At 38.9% G+C, this 21,061-nt stretch overlaps 1 protein-coding gene across 4 annotated transcripts in view; it reads left to right on the top strand.

The window, feature by feature from the left end:
* The window catches only part of ARHGEF28 (Rho guanine nucleotide exchange factor 28), a 306,206-nt gene extending 289,078 nt beyond the window's left edge, over positions 1-17,128 (top strand). For all 4 annotated transcript variants that reach the window (XM_055254426.2, XM_055254425.2, XM_055254424.2 and 1 more), the window contains one exon: positions 15,987-17,128. In XM_055254426.2, coding sequence (XP_055110401.2) covers positions 15,987-16,156 — 170 coding nt within the window. In that variant the 3' untranslated portion in view covers positions 16,157-17,128. The remainder of the gene's footprint in view (positions 1-15,986) is intronic.
* The last annotated feature ends 3,933 nt before the right edge of the window (positions 17,129-21,061 follow it).

Genomic DNA, 21,061 nt, shown 5'->3' with positions numbered 1-21,061 from the left:
CTTGAAATACACTTTGGAAAAAACACTGATGTCAGGGGATATTGAAATAAACTCACTGCATGTGGCACACCCTTCAAATACATTTTTCCTCCCTTTGGAACAGTTGAAATTCAAATGACATATCCTAGCATGATTTGCCACGTGGGTTGTGTTTTGAAACCCAAATCTAACACAACAAATTTCAGATAGAGCTCTGTTTAGCCCCCAGGCCAGTTTTCGGTCCCGTGGATAAGGGTTGGTATCCAGACCTCTTAGAGCTTTTCTGCGTCAGCTTTCCAGGGCTTATTCAAACCCTCCATGTGCTGGAAGTCCCTCACTCTTCATGAGGCACAGGAGGCGATATGCTTGCACCTCGATCTCTCAGCCTCAGCTCATGCTATTCTCTCCTTTCTCATCCCGCGTTCCAGCCATAGGAAGTTCTGTTCATTGTGTGGAAGGCTACGCACCCCCACATCCCCAACCTTTTGTACATGTGTTTCTTCTGTCGAAAATATTCTTTCCACCACCTTTTACTCTCAACCTCATGACTCCATACTTAATCTTTCAGGACTTGGCTCCAGGGCCACGTGCTTCCACCATATTTTCTCACTTGTTTGCTTTATGCAGTTTATTTATTGAGACATAATTTACATACGGGGAAATGCTCAGATACTGTCTACTGTCCAGTCAGTTTTGTGGGAAGAATATCAAGGCACAGAGCACTCTGACACCCTACAAAGTTCCCATATGCCCCTTTCCAGTCAACCCCTCCCCTTCAAAGCAGCGACTCCTCTGCAATCCATCACCATGGGTGAATTTCGCTGATTCTAGAATGGAATGGAATGGAACACTTTGTACCTTTTGGTGTCTAGCTTTTTTCACTCAGCATATTATTTTTGAGAGGCAACCATGTTGCATGAGCCCATAGTTGGTTCCCTTGTATTATGTTTTATTGATGAATATTCCAAAGTTTACTTATCCCTTCCTTGTTGATGGACATCTGGCATATTTCTAATTTTTGGCCAGTCTGAATAAAGCTGCTATAAACATTCTTGTACAGGATTTTGTGAATTATGTTTATATTTCTTTTGGACTAGGATAGGTGTCTGTTTAACTTTCAAGAAACTGCAACAGCTTTATGCTGTGAAATGGTGATTGTCCTGACTACAAACCTCCATGGTGCTGAGACCAGGTTTTGTTCAACGTGATTTTCCTGGTGTCCAGCCCAGGGCAGGGCACATGCTAGACATTCAGTGTTGATTGAAGAATGAATGAATAAGAAGTTCAAATCAGTTTTCATTCTGACATCCCCACTACTAACTGACAAAAAATGAATGCTCTGTCCATCAAGGAGATGGAAATTTTATTGGCTAAATGTGGGCTGATTACAGGCGGCAAAAACAAGAGAGACATAGCTTCCTTCTTACTGTGCTCTTGGACTTGCCTCTCTCGTTTCAGGGTGGCAGTGAGGGTGGCAGTGTGTGCGGGTAAAATCAGGTGTGCAAGTTGACACAGGCCATAGAAGGGTCCTGATCACCAGTATAGCTGAGCTCACCTCCTGCAGTTAAATCTCCCAACACTCCCATTCAAGACCCTCCCAAACCTCCTTTTTCATCCCCCCTACCCTTTGGTTCACCTGCACAAATACATTTTTCAGCCAAACTTGACAACTCTCCCTTCTTTGTGACATCTTGCATTCCCTCCCCTTTGCAATGGCTGCAGACTCCACCCAGAAGGCCTGCCACATGCAGCCACAGCCATCTCTTCCTGTTGACACCCTGGGCAGCTTTCGAGGCTCAGTTCATGTGCTTTCTCCTCTCTCAAGTGTTCCTTGGCCACCACATCTGGAAGCTTGCTCTCTTTGAAGAGTCTTTGAGATGGTGTCCACCTGTGGACAATGTTCATTAGCCACTTAGCAGGATATTCTGCTTTTATTCTACTTGTCTGTGTCTTTCTGCTCTGTGAGGTAATAGGCTTCTTAAGGGACACGTATGTAGTGGCTCTCAGCAGTCTGATAGGAGCTGAGGCTGCTGGCCACTAAGTAGCTGATGCTAGTCTTCATGATCCTTGCTCTTGATGGCCGATTCCATTAAAGAGGAGTTAATTACATGGTAATGCCATAGCTCCTTCTTAAGAGGAGGCTTTAGTATAAACTTGGGAATTCATGTCACCTGGTGGACAATTGAAAGGAAGCTGCTTTCTTGGCCAGGTGCAGTGGCTCATGCCTATAACCTCAACACTTTGGGAGGCTGATGTGGAAGGATTGCTTGAGCCCAGGAGTTCAAGACCAGCCTGGGCAACATAGTGAGACCCCCCCCCCCCTCATCACTAAAAAAAAAAAAAAATCAAAAAATTAGCCAGGCATGGCGGAGTGTGCCTGTAGTCTTAGCTACTTGGGGAGCTGAGGCAGAAGGATCACATCAGCCTGGGAGGCTGCAGTAAGCTGTGGTTGTACCACTGCACTCCAGTTTTTGTGACAAAACAAGACTGTCTTAAAAAAAAACTTTCTTTAGGATCCAGTGTTAGTCACAGGTCAGATGTTGTCAGGAAGCACAGATATCAAAAGCTAGATTATTGGTATGTATCATTTGTATGCACATAAAGTCATCTCCCATAGGGAAAGATGGCTCCAAGGAGTAAAGGAATAGAGCAGTTTATCATGAGACTGTGTCTGAGTAGGTTGCCCAGGCTGGCCTGAGACTCCTGGGTTCAAGTGATCCCCCTGCCTCAGCCTCCTCAGTAGCTGGGACTATAGGCACGAGCCACCACACCTGGCTTTATGTTCTCTTTTGATGGCTGTTTTGGTACTTTAAGGGCCCAATTTTTCTGTTTTACAAACTGCCTAATTTTATAATTGTATAATTCCTAAAAATGTTTAATTTCTATAAATATGGAAGAGGAACCTTTATTCTTATAACAAACTTAAATGTAAAAAGAACACCCGAGGGTATTAATATCTGCACTAAACAAAACACAGTCTGTATGTTATGTTGTACTTTTAAGATTATAATCATTTACGAGTGACAAACGCAAGGCTGTGGCTGCGGTTCGGAAAGATGTTTCAGGGTTTGGTTTCTTAGCAAATGTCATTTCCAACAAATAAGTATTTAAAAAATAATGTTTCTCATTTTTAAAAGGAAAAAAGTTTCATGTTGTCCTGAATACTGTGAATATCAATTTCTCAAACCAAAATAGGTCTGTAAGTTCTTTGACATCTCATAATTTTGTAGTTGATAAAGAGGAAAAAACAATCATTTGTAGACCTTAGAAGTACCCCCAGCACTTTGGCAGGCCGAGGCCAGCAGATCATTTGAGGTCAGGATTTCGAGAGCCTGACCAATGTGGTGAAACCCCGTCTCTACTAAAAATACACAAATTAGCCAGGCATGGTGGCAGGTGCCTTTAATCCCAGCTACGTGGGAGGCTGAGGCAGGAGAATGGCTTAAACCCGGGAGGTGGAGGTTGCAGTGAGCTGAGATCGCGCCACTGCACTCCAGCCTGGGTGACATAGTCCTACTCTTTCTCAAAAAGCAACGACAACAAAAAAATTAAAAATTAAAAAGAATTGGTTGCCAATTTTTAAGAAGTCTGGTAATAACATAATTATTAAGAAGCAGGTAGAACTAATTAGCTTGGGTGTGTTAGGTTTAATTGCTTGCCTTCTCTGGCTCAAAGAAAAACATTGCATCTTGTATGCTTAAGAATTTTAACAGCTGTTTTTCCCTCTACTGAACCAGTAAGAAGTAAATGCAGCATTAAAATTCCTAGGTTGATTTCCTGCCTTACTCAGCTGGCAGAGAAATGAATTTGATTTTTCTTCTCTCAGCAAAATGAGGGGCAAACTCTTTTAGTGTGGGTAGGGTTGTGAGGCAGGCAGTTCCCCAGAAAGTTGGCTTTTTTGCCAAGGTGCTCAGAAGTCCCTGGTCTCTAGAGCCTTAAGAGAAATTCAGAGTCATGAAAATACTACCCTATTCTTGAGGCTGATGACCTGTATGTCATTTAATTCAGTGCACTCAGAAAAAGTTCCGACTTCTTTTTATTTATTTTTTTGAGATGGAGTCTCACTCTGTCACCCATGCTGGAGTGCAGCGGTGTGATCTCAGCTCACTGCAAGCTCCGCCTCCCAGGTTCACGCCATTCTCCTGCCTCAGCCTCCTGAGAAAAGTTCCTACTTCTTAACAGGGACTCCAAGATTGACTATCTTAATTTGTTTTGATTATTTACAAATTGAATTTGACATATTTCTTGTCTACCTGATTGTATTATAGACAATTTTAAACATATACAAAATTAGAATATAATAGCCACTCGTGTTCTGATCACTCAACTTCAAAAAATCAGGAACTTATGCCTAATTGTGTTTCTTCTAGACTCCTACCCCCAATACACACTGTATTATTTTGAAGCGGATCTTAAACAGTATCTATAAGCATTTATTCATCCATAAGCATTTCAGTATTTGTCTCTAAAAGATAAGGCTCTCTTTTTAAAATCATTATCACACCTAAGAAAAAATTAATTCCATAATATCAACATATAGTCATATGTTTAGATTGCCAGTTGTTTCACAAATGTTACATGTGTGTATTTTTTTTACAGTTTATTTTTGACTCAGGATTCAAATAAAACCACACAATTGTGTGTAGTAGTTTAATACATTTTTTAATATGAAAGTTTTAATCTTGAAAATTTCTAAAGTATAGAAAATATGTATTAGACATGCAATTAACAAATGTTTCCATTTTGCCGTATCTATTTCAGATCTTTGCCTTTTTGCTTTTTTAAAGAAATAAAACGTTACAGATACTGCTAAAGGCCCTTACCCATATCTTTTCCTTTGTTTTTCCTACTCAGGGTTAGCAAATATCTTAAAATTGGTGGATATGATTTCCACAGTATGTGTCTATGTTACCGCTACATTTTTATAATGCTACATATTTATATCTAAAAACAAAATATCATAATTTTTGGTTTTTAACACTTATATAGCTATTTAAATATATATGTACTTTCTGCAGCTTGGTTTTTTTCATATTCATACATGTGACACAAATTGCTCATTTTAAACTGCTATATATTATTTCACTTCAATGAAAAAATTTTAGTATATTTATTACTAAGGAGCATTTAGGGGATCTTACCAGTTTTTTTGCTATTAGAAGTGAATATCAATAAACATCTTTTTATGCACATCTCCTTAGTCACATGAATGAGAGTTTATTTCAAGTATAACACCTAGAAGTGGTAAGGATGTCTTCACTGTTGCCAGGGATGACTGATTTTGCTCCAAAGTTGTTGTACAATATAACTATCATCAGCAAGATATGAGAACTCCAGTTCCTCCAGATCTTACCCAGCTCATAGCATTGTTAGGCTTCTAAGATTTGCGCATATGCTGGGCATGAAATGGTAACTCGTTCTTTCATACTTCTCTGATTACCAATGAGATTTAATATCATTTCATTTTTATTGGATGTTTAGATTCCTCCTTCTGTGAATCTCCTGTTCATAAAAGTTTTTTATGACTCACAGCAGATTTTGGAGTTTCAAATGTGTTCACTCTCATTTATATAGACAAGTTAATTCTTTTGGAATAGCTTTAATATATTTTGTACTTTGAGTAGTTTTCAGAGAAATCATGTTTACAATGACACGTGAACACTTTAAGATTGGAAAAGGACATTTGTGAGAACTAAGCTCTTTCTAGGTGGAGAAAACTCAACTGCAAGTGTAGAAACTACTCCAAATGTGATTGACTGTGCTATTCCGTCCTACTGAGACTAACCACCTGCCTTGTTTTTTATTTGCATACCTTTTCCCTTACTCCTTGCCATGTTTTCCTCCAAAGCTCCTATGCCTCTCTCAATAACTTATCAATATTATTTTACACATACTCAATATAGTCAACATCTATCTGCTTCATTTTCTTTCCTGGAAGTTTTGCCTTTAGGGTCCTCTGTACTTCTATTCCAATATGGACTTGTTGCTCTCCAGGCCTGCTCTGCGTGGTCACCCAGGGCCATCCCTTCTCTCTCCTGTGTTGAAACCTCTGTGCCCTCAGTCTCATGCTTCCCCTTTGTAGTATTTTCCTTTATTTGGTTGGACATATCTCCAGGACCTCCCTAAGAAAAAGTCTGATAAAAGGAAATTTTTTCCAGATTAGCTGAAATGTCCTTCTCATTTTATTTTTTCTACTCTGACACTTGTTTTTAAAATAATTTGTCTGGGCTTAGAATTCTAGAATACAAAACTATTTTCCTCCAGCCTGTTGCCAAGGGTTTGATTCCACTTTCCAGGGTTGCTATTGAGAAGTTGGATGCCTTTCCGATTCCGGGTTCTTTGTTTGTAACCTGTTCTTACTTTCTGGATAATTTTAGAATTGTCTTTTTGGTCCCCTCATCTGAATTTTATCACATGCTTCAGTGAGGTCTTTTGTTAAAGTCATTTTTACTGGCTATTTATTAGGCTCTTTCACTTTAGAGATATATTTCCCTCAGTTCTGGGAGATATTCTATTTTTTAAAAAAATAATTGCTTCTCTTCAGTTTTTTCTTACTGTAACTGTTGCTGGTTGGAAATTGGACCTTTTGTATCCTCTGATTTTTCTGTTTCATTTTCCATCTATTTCCATTTCTTCACATTTTTGTTCTATTTTCTGGGGGATTTTTTTGTTGTTCTTTAACTCCTACTATTCCATTGATTGTTTAAAAAATACTAGCTAGCATACTGAAAATTTTCAGATATTTTTCCTGTTACAGCTGCTATTTTATGGAATCTTGTTTTGTGGCTGAAATGTCTCTTAAATAGTTCTTTGAAGATAGTAACTATGGTTTTTGGAAGTTTTCTTCAGCTTTCTGTGTTCCTGAGTTGTGGTGTTTTCTCCAAGTTAGATTTGTCTCTATTTTAGACTCCTGCTTTCCTATTTCATAGTTTACCTACCATTTTGGATTGGTATGGGATTGAATCAAATAAGAGATGTATACAAAATATGTAGAACAATGCCTGGCATTTAGTAAGTACTCCATACATTATGTTGTTTTTGTAATTTTAAAGGTTTTCCACAGCCTGGCTGTTTGCATTTATAGATCACCTTGAAATACCTTAAAAACAAACGCAAATGTTGAAGTTTTTGGTGTTAAAATGTAAAAGGTTAGTGTTCTAAGAAACTTGAAATCTTTCAGTTCAAGCATATGTGTACCTTCATCTATTTTTATCAGTATTGAGAAGTGGCCCAAGTATTATGTTGGAAATAATAGAGAAACTACTAAAGTTTGTAAACTACTAAAGTTTGATATGTATCATTATAAATTAGAGAAAATTCTAGTTTTCCTCATAATAACAGTTCTCTCCCTCACTTCATTCTGACATACTTTTTCATGGAGTAAAGAGCTTGAAGTTACTGTGTTAGCCTAGGAATTGCTAGTAATTTACAGCCTGTTTCATCTGTGACGCAGCCTATAATTTGGGTAAATCTATGGGAGTGAATGTCATTCTGAGTGTCATGGTGGGAAAAAGTCGAGGGCTGACTGCTATCTAGTTCAAGTGCCCAAGTTTACAAATAAGGAAATGGAAGTTCCAGGTAAAGTTATTACCCAAGGTCAAATAATGCTAGTGGCCAACCAGGAGAAGCCCTGCAATGTAATCCTATCTTGGCTACATTTTCAGTTTGTTTTTGCTAAGACGACAAGGATTAGGCTAAATTAAATTTTAATGTCCTTTCTAAACATAAAAATTCCAAATTAGTGATTTCTCATGACTCTAATTATATTAGAATTTTCAAATTAAGTATTCACTAATTCATTTATTCATTTGAGAATATATGTTGAAACCTACTACTATTATGACCTGAAATTTACTTTGGTAGTTTTGGACTAGTTATACTACTTTTATTTCCTATTTCTTAAATATTACTTTTTAAGCTTTAAATGAACTCAAATTTAAAAGACTGGAGAATAGAAATTCAAATTCCAAGAAAACCTTAACTCATTTCAAAGGACAGATACACAGAGGCTATAAAATGAAATATTTCCTGAATTCTGTTTTACATAGGAGATATTATTAGATTTTCTAGGCAAGAGCAAAGACCATACCTGAATCTATCTTCTTTTTAATGGGTAGCTATAAGCTCAAATGAACCTTATCCATTTTATAGCATAGGTTCACACAATTTGTGTATCTTTCTAAATAGATATAAACCCATACATGCCCTAGCCAATGACTTGTCATACGGTTGCATTAAAATTGATCTAAACATAGTTGGCATCCAAAAGAGGCTTCTAATTTATTGCCCCAGTGTTCCATTTATATCAGATATATAGAAGCTAGACTGTTGGAATAACAGAACCCTTTATAATATTGTAGTCCAAATATATGGAAGCCTATAGACTTTTAAAATGTTATAGAACTTTTCAAACCTATTCAAAAGTAGAGAGAATTGTTTAGTGAACCCCATCTGCCCACAGCCAATCTTAATTCAGTGCTTTTTCTCTCTTCTCTTGCATTGGGCTCTCTTAAAGCAAATCCGGGACATCCTATCATTTCACCCAGAAATACTTCAATACTTTTCTCCAAAAGATAAGGACTCTTTTTTTTCTGTAACATAAACACAATATGATCATCACATGTAAAAAAAAATTAACAGTTGTTACTTAAAATCATGCTGTCAGTATTTGGATTTCTCTGGATTGTCTCATAAATGTTTTTTTTTTTCCCCTCAGTTTGTTTGAATTGGAAACCAAATAATTTCATATATTGCATTTGGTTGGTATGTCTCTGAAGTCTCTTTTAATCTAAAGTTCTGTTGCCTCCTTTAAAAAATTTTACAATTGTTAAAAAGACTGGGTTGGGTTTTTTGTTTGTTTGTTTGTTTGTTTTATTAAATGCCTCTTGAGTCATAAGAACTGTGTTGTTTATTTGTGGAAAAGACAGGTTCAATTTTTTTCTGACATATTCCCCACATTCTGGATTTTCCTGATTGCATTCCCATTGTGTCATTTGAAATATTCTTCTGCCCCTATATTTCCTGTAAATTGATAGCTGGGAATACAAATTTGATTAGATACAGGCTTTATTTTTTGACATGAAAACAATATACATAGATGGTGTTGTAAATTGCATCTCATCACATGGCACACAATGTCTATTTCTCTTTTTGTGTTACTAAAATTGATCCTTGGGTTCAGATGGTGTCAGCTTGATCTGTTATAAAGTTTCACATCAGCTTTTTTCCTAATGATTTTAATAGCCATTGATAATTATTGCCTATGTGTAATATAGATGTTACATGCAGAATTTAGAAGCTTCTGAATTTGGAAAAGCTCACCTATTTCCACCTTCTCACTCCTGATTTGTTCTGGCATCTTGACCATTTATTGTCTCTTTCTTAATCTTTAATAGACTTCTAATTCTTGAATGCACTATTCTCCAGCTATGTTATATGGAACACAATGCTGTAGGGTACACTATGAGAAAAGGCTCCCTGAGTTTGGGGGATGCTGCATACTGGTTTTTGCTCTGAGAGATTTATAATCCACATGAGCCTATTAAAGTTCTGAGGGGATCTGTTGATTAACAAACTTGATTTACCCGGAATTTCATCAGTTTATTTGACCACTGCATTCTTTTATCGTCAATATCTATTGGCATCCTGTTTAGAGAAACATACTTTGAAATGCATCTCAAGGAAGAGGGAAAAGTAGAATTGTTTGCCCCATACTCCCACGGGGCTTGTGATGTGAAGGCCATGGCTCCCTCACAGTAGCCTTCTTCTTGAGGGAAGGAAGAGCATGAGAGCTAATCGAAGTTCAGACAGCAGAGAGGACTGATGTACCATATCATATCTCCTGTTAATATAATCTCATCTTCATTGTATGGATTGCTTTCATTTCTCTTTCTTCTCAGCATTGCTTATATAGCCCATATTGACTATTCCAAATATGTTAAGTACTGATTAAAGTTCAACTCTCACAATCACAACTTAAAAAATTGTGACACAATTTGCTGTCTTACTTTACAGATTTATACATGTGTTATACATGCCACATACATACACAAACACACGCCCACCCCAAAGTACACTTCAGTTTTTTATTTCAGGTGCAGTTTTGGTATACGAAGAATAGAAAAGGGAATTATAACACTAATTTAGAGTGTTTGCTTCAGATATAAACTCCAGGCTGGTTTTCATACGAGGGGCTCACATCCTATTTATGGCTCACTATGGAAAATTGAGTTGCGCAAAATTAGGGACACAGACCAATTTTTATTTGCTCTGAAGATACCTCAAGCTCTGTATGATAAATGTTTTCCATTAGAAGAAAAAATGTTGTGCATTAATGCTCCTGAGAAACCATAGGGATTGCCAGTAATGCCATCAGGAAATGATTTTTTAAATGTTTCAGAGGGTAAATATGAGTCAACCACTAAATAAGGAATATAACTTATTTTACAGAGTTGGAACAGTAATGATAAAGCCCCCCCCTTTTTAAGTAGAGTTATTCTAGGAAAGTGTGAATTTTGGATTTAGGAACATGCACAAGGGACATAGTAATAGGAAGTACAAGTCAGACACACGATTAAAATAAACAAGAATAGAGCCAAGGCTCAGAAGACACGAAGTTCTGTTTTGTGACCTTTGTTGGGGAGGATGGAATGGGATAAGACAGGGAGAGAACTGAACAGCGCGTCATCAGTGCTCTCAATGGCAGACTAAACATGCTTTGTGCAGCCCTGGGCTTCTGGGTGCCTGGCCATGGGGTGCACTGGTGAGCTAAATTCAGACCTTGACAGTGGATGTTTATGAAAGTGACACTGGTGCATTTAGATTTAAATAAAACTTTCATTGAACAATGATCACGATCATAATGCTTTTCTATTCAGCAGGAAATTCAGAAAATGGCAAAGGCTACATTAATTATTTTTAAACTGTAAGACAACCCTTTTCTACTTGTCACAGACCTGTTCTTTATGACAAATTACTCGTAAGTTTGCTGTTCATAGGAGGGAGGATCAAGTGCGGAGTTTGATTATGGACAATCTCTTCTGCTCATTAGTTAACTTTGCAAATACTATCTTTTGAGGATTGTGTGTGGGCTCACTTCAAATGTATGTTCTTAAGAAGACTGAAGATACAGTGCTGGGACAAGTGTGGCAATTACCTTAAAAACATGATTTTGAAATGCTGCATACTGCGTTTCAACGCTTCATACCTGCATCAGATAATGAATTTGGTTGTGTTTCTCAAGTATAAAGCAATTGAAAAATGCATTTTTTGTACCTCCGGAATATTATTTGGTGAACCACTGAGCCCAAATACAACTGTAAAATTTCACACATAACATGAGAAGTGTAAGAGGCCTTGATGATGATTTCAGTTCAATCCTTCATGAGCTGAAGCCCAGAGAGGGGCAATGACTTGCCTAAGATTATATTTTACCTTGTGATGTAAAAGATTTTATTCACATCACAGTTTAGGAGGCACTTTGTTCATTTTATTATTTTTACTTTTTATTTTTTGTAGAGACAGGGTCTCACTGTGTTGCCCAGGCTTGTCTCAAACTCCTGGCCTGAAGTGATCCTCCTGCCTTGGCTCCACAAAGTGCTGAGATTACAGGTGTGAACTACCATACCCAGCCACTTTGTTCATTTTAAATATGACACATAGTTGCATTTTATGCACTGAGATGATAGTCTGGTCTTGAAAATAGCCAACTAGTCAGTTGGCTCAAAAGAATGATGATAATGGTGAGCCAATGGACGGAACGCCGATTTCTCTTCACTGTTAGAAATGTCAGTATTGGGTAAACAGAGAAAAGTGTGAAAAATGATAAACGCAAGTTCCAACCAGCAGGTTGCACCTAAGGGCTAAATATTGGGAGATTTAGGAAACTTTCTCTGGATATCAGTGCTGTCTGCAGGTGTGTCTCTTGACAGTCTGAGTATTTCCTGTCCCACATACCCACAAGGAAAAGGAATGGTGCCAGCCAAAATGTGGATACCTGTAATTTTTTGAAACCATGTTAGGAGACTAACTTAGACCCCCCACGGTGGTCCTCATAATGTGAGTATCAAAGTTTCCTGCAGAGGCTGAAATTTTAGTTTGTGAACAAAAGCTCAGTAATGTAGCAGAAAAAACTCTCAACCAAGATCCCACTTTTCTGCTTGGTTAATCAGGCTTTGGGGCTTTTATGTGTTTTAGCTTATTTGCTCTAAAGTTTAATAATGCTCACTCTGTTTAATTTCCAGAGATAATGTTAGGGATCAAATTATTTCTTTTATGTCAAGAGGCAAAATTGTGTTGAGATACTTGGCTGAAAGGTTTTTTTGTAGTTTGAGTTTTGTTTCATTATAATAATATTCATTTTTAGTTGACCAAATTATGATTGTATTACTATTTCCTTGCTTATTAGAAATATGTTATTACATTTTTATGTCCATCGATTTACAGGCAATTCGATCACAAATGAAATTGGATGATTACTTTTATATAGCAAGAATTCTGCTTTCTGAGTCAGTGAGGTTTAATATTAACAAATGTTTTTTCAGTTTAGGGTTCTATATGATGATCATATTCTCCAGGGTAAAAAGTGTGGAAAAAGGTGGCTGGCCTTGAGAAATACACAATTGCTGTGCTGGTTCTTTCAGAGTTGAAATGGAGTAACAAAATCAGAAATCACCAAACGGTTTCTAATTTCAAAGACAGACTGTCTGACCTTGCCTACATAGTTCAGGTAGAAACCAAGAAGGAACATGGAGAAGGAAATTGAGTTCCCGTCCAGGTGACATACAACCACAACCCCCTCCAGTAATACATCTGGAATTACAACATGGGCTGTTCACCTTAGGGCACAACAAGCTCTCACCTAGGAGTGTGTTTCTCCTGTATTTTTATTCTTATTTGAAAAAGTTCTGATTAAAATTCTACACTACACCACACACACACACACACACACACACACACACACACAGACACACAATACTCCCCATCTCCATCCCCATTCATTCTTGGTTCTCTATCTTCCTGAAGTAGAGCATACAATGTAACTTAAAAAAGAATTACTTCTGATACACATTCAATGTGGCTGTTTTGAACAAGTCTTCTCTCGAAGCCATTAAGGGGATTTTCCATGTACCTCAAAATATCACTATTTTGAATTTTTTGCTCCATGTTTCACACCCCAGATGAAGAAAACCTACATAGATTAAGGGCTTCCAGTGTGTCCGGCACTGTCAGATGTGTCAGCAATCACCTCCCAGCTGCCTCATTCACTGGATGATTTTTCATCCTCGATGTAGTAATTTTTGTGCCCTGGCTGGCCCTTCTGTTGGCAAGGAGGCAGCACTGTTGTGGCTTTGGTGACCTGTTCAGTCTGCCAGTGTCTGCTGGATGGAAATTTGGGGGCATTTTTTGAAGTTGTATAAAATTAAACATCAGCAATTTAGCTGTGCATATTTGTATTTAGAGGTGAAATAGCTTCAGTTGATGGCTGGGAAAAGGAATTGGAAGTGTGACTGCTTGTTGTGACCACAGGCATGCTTTGTCTCCCAATGTGGTAAAATAGGATTCAGAGCATTCCAGGTTGATTTGTAATGTTGCCCTGACAAGGAAATCATTGCCTGGGAATATTTTTGTTTGCCCGATTAAGGGAGGTTCCTAGCTCTATAACAATTGCTGTGTCGGTTTTGAGAAGCTTAACATTAATATGTCTTTTTTTTTTTTTTTTTTTTTTTTTTGCCTTTGCTTTCTTCTTTTTTTTAGCAAGTGACTCTTCAAAATGTAGTATGTAAGGGAGGGAAAGTATTAAACATTGAGGATCTCTTAATAGAGAAAAGATGGCCAAGCCATTTTCAGCACAAAGAGAAATGAGAAGCACTAGAGTCTTGATCGTTAGGGCAAGGAGTCATCACGTGGCTGCCATCCTCTGAGCGCAGATCCAGATCACTTCCTAGCTGCACGATGTGGGGCAGAATTTCACTAGCCTGAGCCTCGGTTTCCCAGCCTGTAAATTGTGGGTTTTAGCATTTTGAGACTTAGAGAGAGATGACGAATGTAAAAGACCTGGGACAACTCCTGTGCTCTGTAAATGGTGGCAGTTAGAGGCACCTCCTGCAGGTATGCTTTCAGTTGTTAGTGAGTTCCTGGAATTTGAGGTACAGCATTTAGAATCAGGGGAAGTAGAATCAAGCTTTGTGCCTATTGGCATCTAAAGGATCAGGGATGGGCTAAGCCTTTGAGCAGAGCTGTGGTTGCAGCCTCACCCCCATGCCTCCCTACCTCTCCTCCTCCTCTCCCCTGCCTTGAGGGTCCTCCTTTGCTTCAGAAGCACAGTCCAGCCTTGGTGCAGCTCCTCCAGGGACCTTCATCTGCTCCTGTGGCCCTGGCTGCTCCTCCTCCATTGACCCACCTCCTATTGGAAGATGGGATGAAATGGGGTGTGGCAAGGCCACCATGTCCCCAAAGATGGAGCCTTCTGGGGACAGTTTTCCTTTCATTCCTGCCAAGCCTTGCTTACTACCTTCTCTAGCAACCAAAGATCCTTGTCAGGAGGGCAAAGGCCACAAGCGTTTGTGTCATTGGAATGTCTGCACGTGTATATATCCATCTAAATAACAGAGGCTTTGAGGAAAATGTGGCGAGGGTTACAATGGACTCTTTCTTTTCTTTATGTTCTTTACATTTTTTTAATTTTAATTTTTATAAGTTTGTAGTAGGTGTATGTGGCGTCTTCTTAATGACTGAAAAATAAGCTGGTGGGCCTCAGAGCTATTTGCCCTCCTTTCCCACCTGGACTTCCATTCCTACTCAGGTTTTTGTTCTATCACAAGCTGGTTATTTGTAATTTCGCCATATGGCTGAGCCTGAGGGTGAGTGGTCAGTGGAACAAGTGCATGGAAAATGGTTTGCAGCAAGTGTCTTTCTTCAAATCAAGCCTCCCTTTTGTCTCTCCTTGAAAATATAATATTAGAGGATTTTATCAGAAAAAGGGAGAATACACAGTGTCCTGCTGTTGCTAGGTAACCAGAAAACATCAAACCCAGTCAGAGCTGAAACTGGCTTGATTTTCCCTAGGAACCTGGCTGCTCTTGGCTGAGTACTTTGTGTAGTATTAACAGATTTGTTATTAACAGCATAATGGTGAGGCTGGAGGGTCTCCTTCATTCTTTCACTTTTTACCCCCACCCCTTGCCCACATCAGTAAAGTGCCAAATATGTTATTTGAGCCTTGAAGTCAATTCTTGACTTACAGATATTCTGAGGGAAGGTGCTCTGCAGATGCAAATATAGTTGATTTACACATAGCTGGAGTATATACCGTATTTCTATGACCTTCACCCATTTTAAAAAATAAATGGGCATCCCTTTTTCAGCAATAGCAGTGGTTTAAGATCCCATGAACAGTAACCCATATTTAGTCACAGGAGACATTTGTGCACACAATCGAACACATCTTTTTTTTTTTTTTTTAACTTTTTTATTATACTTTAGGTTTTAGGGTGCATGTGCACAATGTGCAGGTTTGTTACATATGTATCCATGTGCCATGTTGATTTCCTGCACCCATTAACTCGTCATTTAGCATTAGGTATATCTCCTAATGCTGTCCCTCCCCCCTCCCCCCACCCCACAACAGTCCCCGGAGTGTGATGTTCCCCTTCCTGTGTCCATGAGTTCTCATTGTTCAATTCCCACCTATGAGTGAGAACATGCGGTGTTTGGTTTTTTGTCCTTGCGATAGTTTACTGAGAATGATGTTTTCCAGTTTCATCCATGTCCCTACAAAGGACACGAACTCATTTTTTATGGCTGCATAGTATTCCATGGGAACACACCTTAATGATATTGATGAATGATTTTGACACCTATTATGTTCCTTTCTCATTGGGCTTGGCCGTTCTGTGGCTGACTATATGGGCACTGCATTTCCTAATCTTAGAGAGCTCTAACGCCAAGACATCTGCCTTGTACATCTCAGGTGGACTCCTGTAACCTGTGCTGTCTGTTTCTTGCAGATTTGGACACCTCCCACACTGAGTCCCCAGCCCCCCATGACTCAAATTCACACCGCCCTCAACTGCAGGCGTTTATAACAGAAGCAAAGCTACATCTACCGACAAGGACAATGACCAGACAAGACGGGGAAACTGGAGATGGAGCCAAAGAAAATATTGTTTACCTCTAATTGTGTCATCATTTTTCCAAACAAAACAAAACACTGGCACTTTTGGGAGAAACTTTTTTTTCCATTCCTTATGTATGTGTGATTTTCTGTGTCCAAATTGCTTTAAGAATATTTAATATTTCCTGCAAGCTCATTTTTTTGGCATGAGTCTAATTAAATTATTGAAAGCAGCCCTGTTTGTATAATCTTTAACTTATCACATCTAATTTCAGATTTCTGGAGGAGAAACTAACTTGAATAAGCAGAACTATTTTAAAAGTTGTTTTGACTCTAGAGTAAAATTCCATGTCACAGTTTTTACCCAATCATCTGGATTTCGAGATTCCTTTTAAGATCTCAATGAAGCAATTTGGATTTAAAGAGTGGTATTCACAAGGGGTGAACGTTCACAGTCAGGGCAGCTGCCTCAGTGCCCACATAGGCAGAGGAGGATGTGGGAAAGGGCTTTTCTCAGCTAGTTTTTATGTGCTCATTTCTTCTGGGAGCATTAAAAGTGGTGATCTGTTACAGTCACTATTCAACTGGGCACGTGTTGTGATTGGTCAGTCACTGAGCCAGGGATACAGTCCAGACTTGCTTAGTACCTAAGCCTAATGCTGGTGGGGTTTCAAGACACAGTTTAGCATCATCTTTTAACAAGGCCCAGAGGCCCAGAGCCCCATCAAGTCATTTTGATGTAAATCGTGAACTTTGTTAGATCCCTCACTTCTATCTGCTGTCCTGTCCCTGCTGGCACCTGAAGCACCAACTGCCACTCCCTGGAAAGAACCCTTCCCTGCAGTTTTTTAAGGACGAAACTGCTCACTCCTCATGAAGTTTGCTGCCTGGATGCACTTTTCCACAAAGGAAAACTGGCATATCGTGCCTCCCGAGTAGTATGGGTCTCTGTATGAGAAACTAGAAGATATTTTTATCTTGTTCGGAAAAACTTGTATGTATTTTGGTGTCAATAAATATCTATCTTTTACCTCATTATTTTACTTTGTAATTTTAACATTATGTGTAGGACCATAGTAAAACATTCATTTCACACACACATATAATCTCACGTCATGAAAAGTGAAAATAAAGGAAAACTATTAGATTCATCCAAAAATGCAACACTTACTGGGAGTGAGATGTGATAGGAACAGAAAAAAAAAAAATCACCCGGATCCCAATAGTTTTTTCTCCCTACTTAAAGTTGTTAAGTTGGATATCTACATTATATTTTTACTTAGGCAAGTCCAATCCTAATTTTTTAAAAAGCCCCTTTTGGGGGCAGTCTTTTGCTGGCTATTTTTGTCACAATTACGTTAAAAAATCAGTGACTGATCTTTTCACAGAATGGATATAACTTATTAAACTTCTGTTCAATCACTTCACCTCTAAGCTGAACTCCTCAATTACAACATGTATCTCCCATTCCTAAAGACATCTAGAAATATCTGTCTTTCCTCTTTCTTCAATAAAGTCTAGTCCAGAATCCTATATCTCTTGAATGAAAAGCATGTAGATATTTCAGTCTAAATCCTTTCTCCAATAACTATAAATATCTTTCCTTTCTTCATGAAATTATATATAGAAATAGTGAAAATATGTTAAGATGTTCAAAATCCTCATGGGGTTCTTTCTTTCTTTAAAAGTGTGTGAGCTCTGGATTTTTAAGACCTGCAAAACAGGTCTGCATGCAGTTCCTCTGGGAAAGCCAGAGCATTTTTTAAGGACCTATATTCATAGGTTCCTCTGGGCAATTCTCTTAATATGATGACTTTTCAATGGCACATAACTACATTCCAAAGCTTTCTTGATAAGTTCTTACTTTTCACCATGTCCCCACTATGTAATGAGCTCAGATCCTGCTATGGTCTGAATGTCTTAATGTTTGTGTCCCCCCAGATTTATATGTTGAAAACCTAATCACCAATGCATTGATATTAGGTGGGCCTTTAGGGGGTGACTAGAGCATAGGGATGGGGCCCTCATGAATGGGATTAGTGCCCTTATAAAAGTGGCACTAGAGAGCTTTCTTGCCCCTTCACCATGTGGAGGATGCAGCAAGAGGACACCTTCTATGAACCAGAAAGTTGGCCCTCACCAGACATGGAATCTGCTCGTTCCTTGACCTTGGACTTCCCGGCCTCCAAACTGTGAGAAATAAGTTTCTGTTGTGTGTAATACACCAAGTTTATGGTCTTTTGTTATAGTAGCCCAAACAGACTAAGGTCTCAAGACAGAGTCACAGAGTGACTCTAGCACAAATTTACTAATCTTAAGAGATGACCACCCTATTTTTCAGGATCATAAATGAGTTTCCCCAAAAGGACCTACTTTTCTCACCAAGTTAAGAGCTTAAAGGAAACATTCATTCCTTTAGAGATTTGTCCTAGAAAGAAAAGCAATATTTTTGCTCTGTCCCTTCCTTTCTGCATGAATTTATTCATTATTTCATTTAGAGTCCAAGCTACTCTCCATTTCATCAGGACTACATAATTCCTGGAATCGTGCAACACTTCCCAGCCCACTCACAGTTGAAGCCCTATTCATTCAGAAAAGGGTAATGGCCCTTGGCACAGAGGACTTGCTGTGTTTGTGAGTTATGTAAGGTGAAGAATGTGAGCATAATTACATCATGGGGTGACAAAGAAGTGGAGAGGAATATGTATTTCTTCCTGTGACCTAGGAATACATGAGTTACTTTCAAACTGAGAACAAACCTGAGATTGTTAATGTCCAACCCTCTGTATCTCTCTCATTGAGAGGCAGCAGAGCATAGAAACAGAAAGTATGGATTCTGGATCCACATCTGCCACTAACTCGTTGTGTGTCCTTGACATGTTACTTCACTTCGCTCTGTTTCCATTTCCTTATTTATAAAACAGGGATGACTACCTTATGGAATCGTTGCAAGAATTAAATGATTAATATATGCAATATGCTTAGAATAGAGCTTGGGGTATAGTAATCACTCAATATATGCTAGCCATTATTATCATATTATTTTAAAAATCTGTTAATAATTGCTCAGCCTAGTCCCAGTGTTTAGGCAGATTGCTTCCTCATAGCCAGAAAAAGTGAATAGAAAATTCAAATGTCTGGAGATTGCTAGACATAAGACTGGGGAAAATTAGGAAAGTTGAAAGTTAGCTTTCAACTTATTTGCATTTCTAAATCTCCTCTTCACTCATGTATTCAGTAAACATTTATTGACAGTCTGCTAAAGGCCAAGCAATCTGTGTGGGAGAAAATAAAGATTAATAAGCATGCAAGCTATTGGAGAAGACTAACACATGAACAGATGATCCTAAAGTTGAGAGGTGCCAATAATTATATAGAGAAGTACAAGCTGCTATAGGAGCTCATAGGAAGAGCACATTGGGGACTAGTAATATGTGAAATGGAGGGAGTTGTTCTAAAGAAGAAGATGCTTGAGGCTGGAAGGATAGCGGGAGTAGGGAAAGACATTCTAAGCAAGGAAAATGCTATGGTTTGAATATGTCCTCAAATTTCATTTGTTGGAAACTTAATCCCAGAATTTTTATATTGATTGGAGGTGAGGTCTTTGGGCGGTAATTAGGATTAGATAAGGTCAGAGTGAGGCCCCCATGATGGCACTTGGTTACTTTCTAAGAAGAGGAAGAGAGACCTGAGCCGACATGCATGCTCTTGCCCTCTTGCCATATGATGCGTTCTGCCATGTTATGACAAAGCAAAGAAGGCCTTCACCAGATGCCAACACCATGCTCTTGGACTTCCCAGCCTCTAGAACTGTAAGATTGTAACATTTTGAAATAAATTACCCAGTCTCAGATATTCAGTTATCACAACAGAAAATGGACTAAGACAGAGGGAAACCTGAGCCAAAGTCTGGAGGTTTGAAACAAAAGACATGAGAGACACTGTGGCATATGTTTGGAGACACCCAGAATGATTTTCTCCCCTCTAAGATGTCCAGTGAGAATGTCCATCTATCTCTGCCTCTTTCAAGCACTCTATATAAGAAGTGGGGGAATGTGGAAGTCCACCCCTGCCCTTGTTGGTAACTGATCAGGTTCCAGGCTATGGAGCAATAGCAGACTCCTTCCTGGGATGCTATGTTTTAAAGTGTAACCAAATGCCCCCTCATCCCCTCACCTTTCCGCATCCACCTCTTCCATAAAGCAATGTAGGTTCTGGTCAAATGGGGAATTGGATATCTTCCTATTTCATCCCAAGCCACAAGGAACTAAGAGTAAAAAGCGTCCTGGGATCACCTGAAGATGCTTATTGGAACAGAGGGGACCAGGAGGATGCCTAAGTGTACTGCTAAGGGGCGGATTGATGACTTGTATGATAACCCACAAGGCAAGATGGTAAGTGGAGAAAAAAAAGAGACAGGCTCATGTACCTCTTCTACTTTATTTTTTACCCAACCCCGATGCTACCCATAGCTCTCTGTTTTAATCTACCACCTAGGGCTGTGTGGAGAATGGAAAAGAAAAAAAAGGAGGGGAACACATGGAAGATTCCAGAATTATCTTGATTGACATGCAGAGTTCGCTCTTTTCTTTCCTGACTGCCCCTCATGCACAGATGTCCCTCTACCAGTGTGAGAGAGGCAGTAAAAAAAATCTGGAAAAGCCAAACAGACTTGGGCCCTACTTACTGGATCTCCCCCAGGGCCACAGGGTTGCACACCACCAGGGGACACTATTCATGCTCTGGAGCACACATGCTCATAGATTCCAAGGTGAGTGGAACCTTATGGAGTTGTACAATCCTGCAAACTTGCTTCTGAACTAGGTTTGCTTACCTATGAAATGAGGATAAAAATAATAGCTATGTTCGGATCACCTGAAGTCAGGAGTTCGAGACCAGCCTGGCCAACATGGCGAAACCCCGTCTCTACTAAAAATATAAAAATTAGCCAGGCATGGTGGCAGGCAC

Source organism: Symphalangus syndactylus, chromosome 18 (assembly GCF_028878055.3).
Source record: "Symphalangus syndactylus isolate Jambi chromosome 18, NHGRI_mSymSyn1-v2.1_pri, whole genome shotgun sequence".
In the NCBI taxonomy this organism is placed as follows: Eukaryota; Metazoa; Chordata; class Mammalia; order Primates; family Hylobatidae; genus Symphalangus; species Symphalangus syndactylus.
The sequence above is the reverse complement of the archived record's forward strand: the minus strand, read 5'-3'. Positions and strand labels throughout refer to the sequence as shown.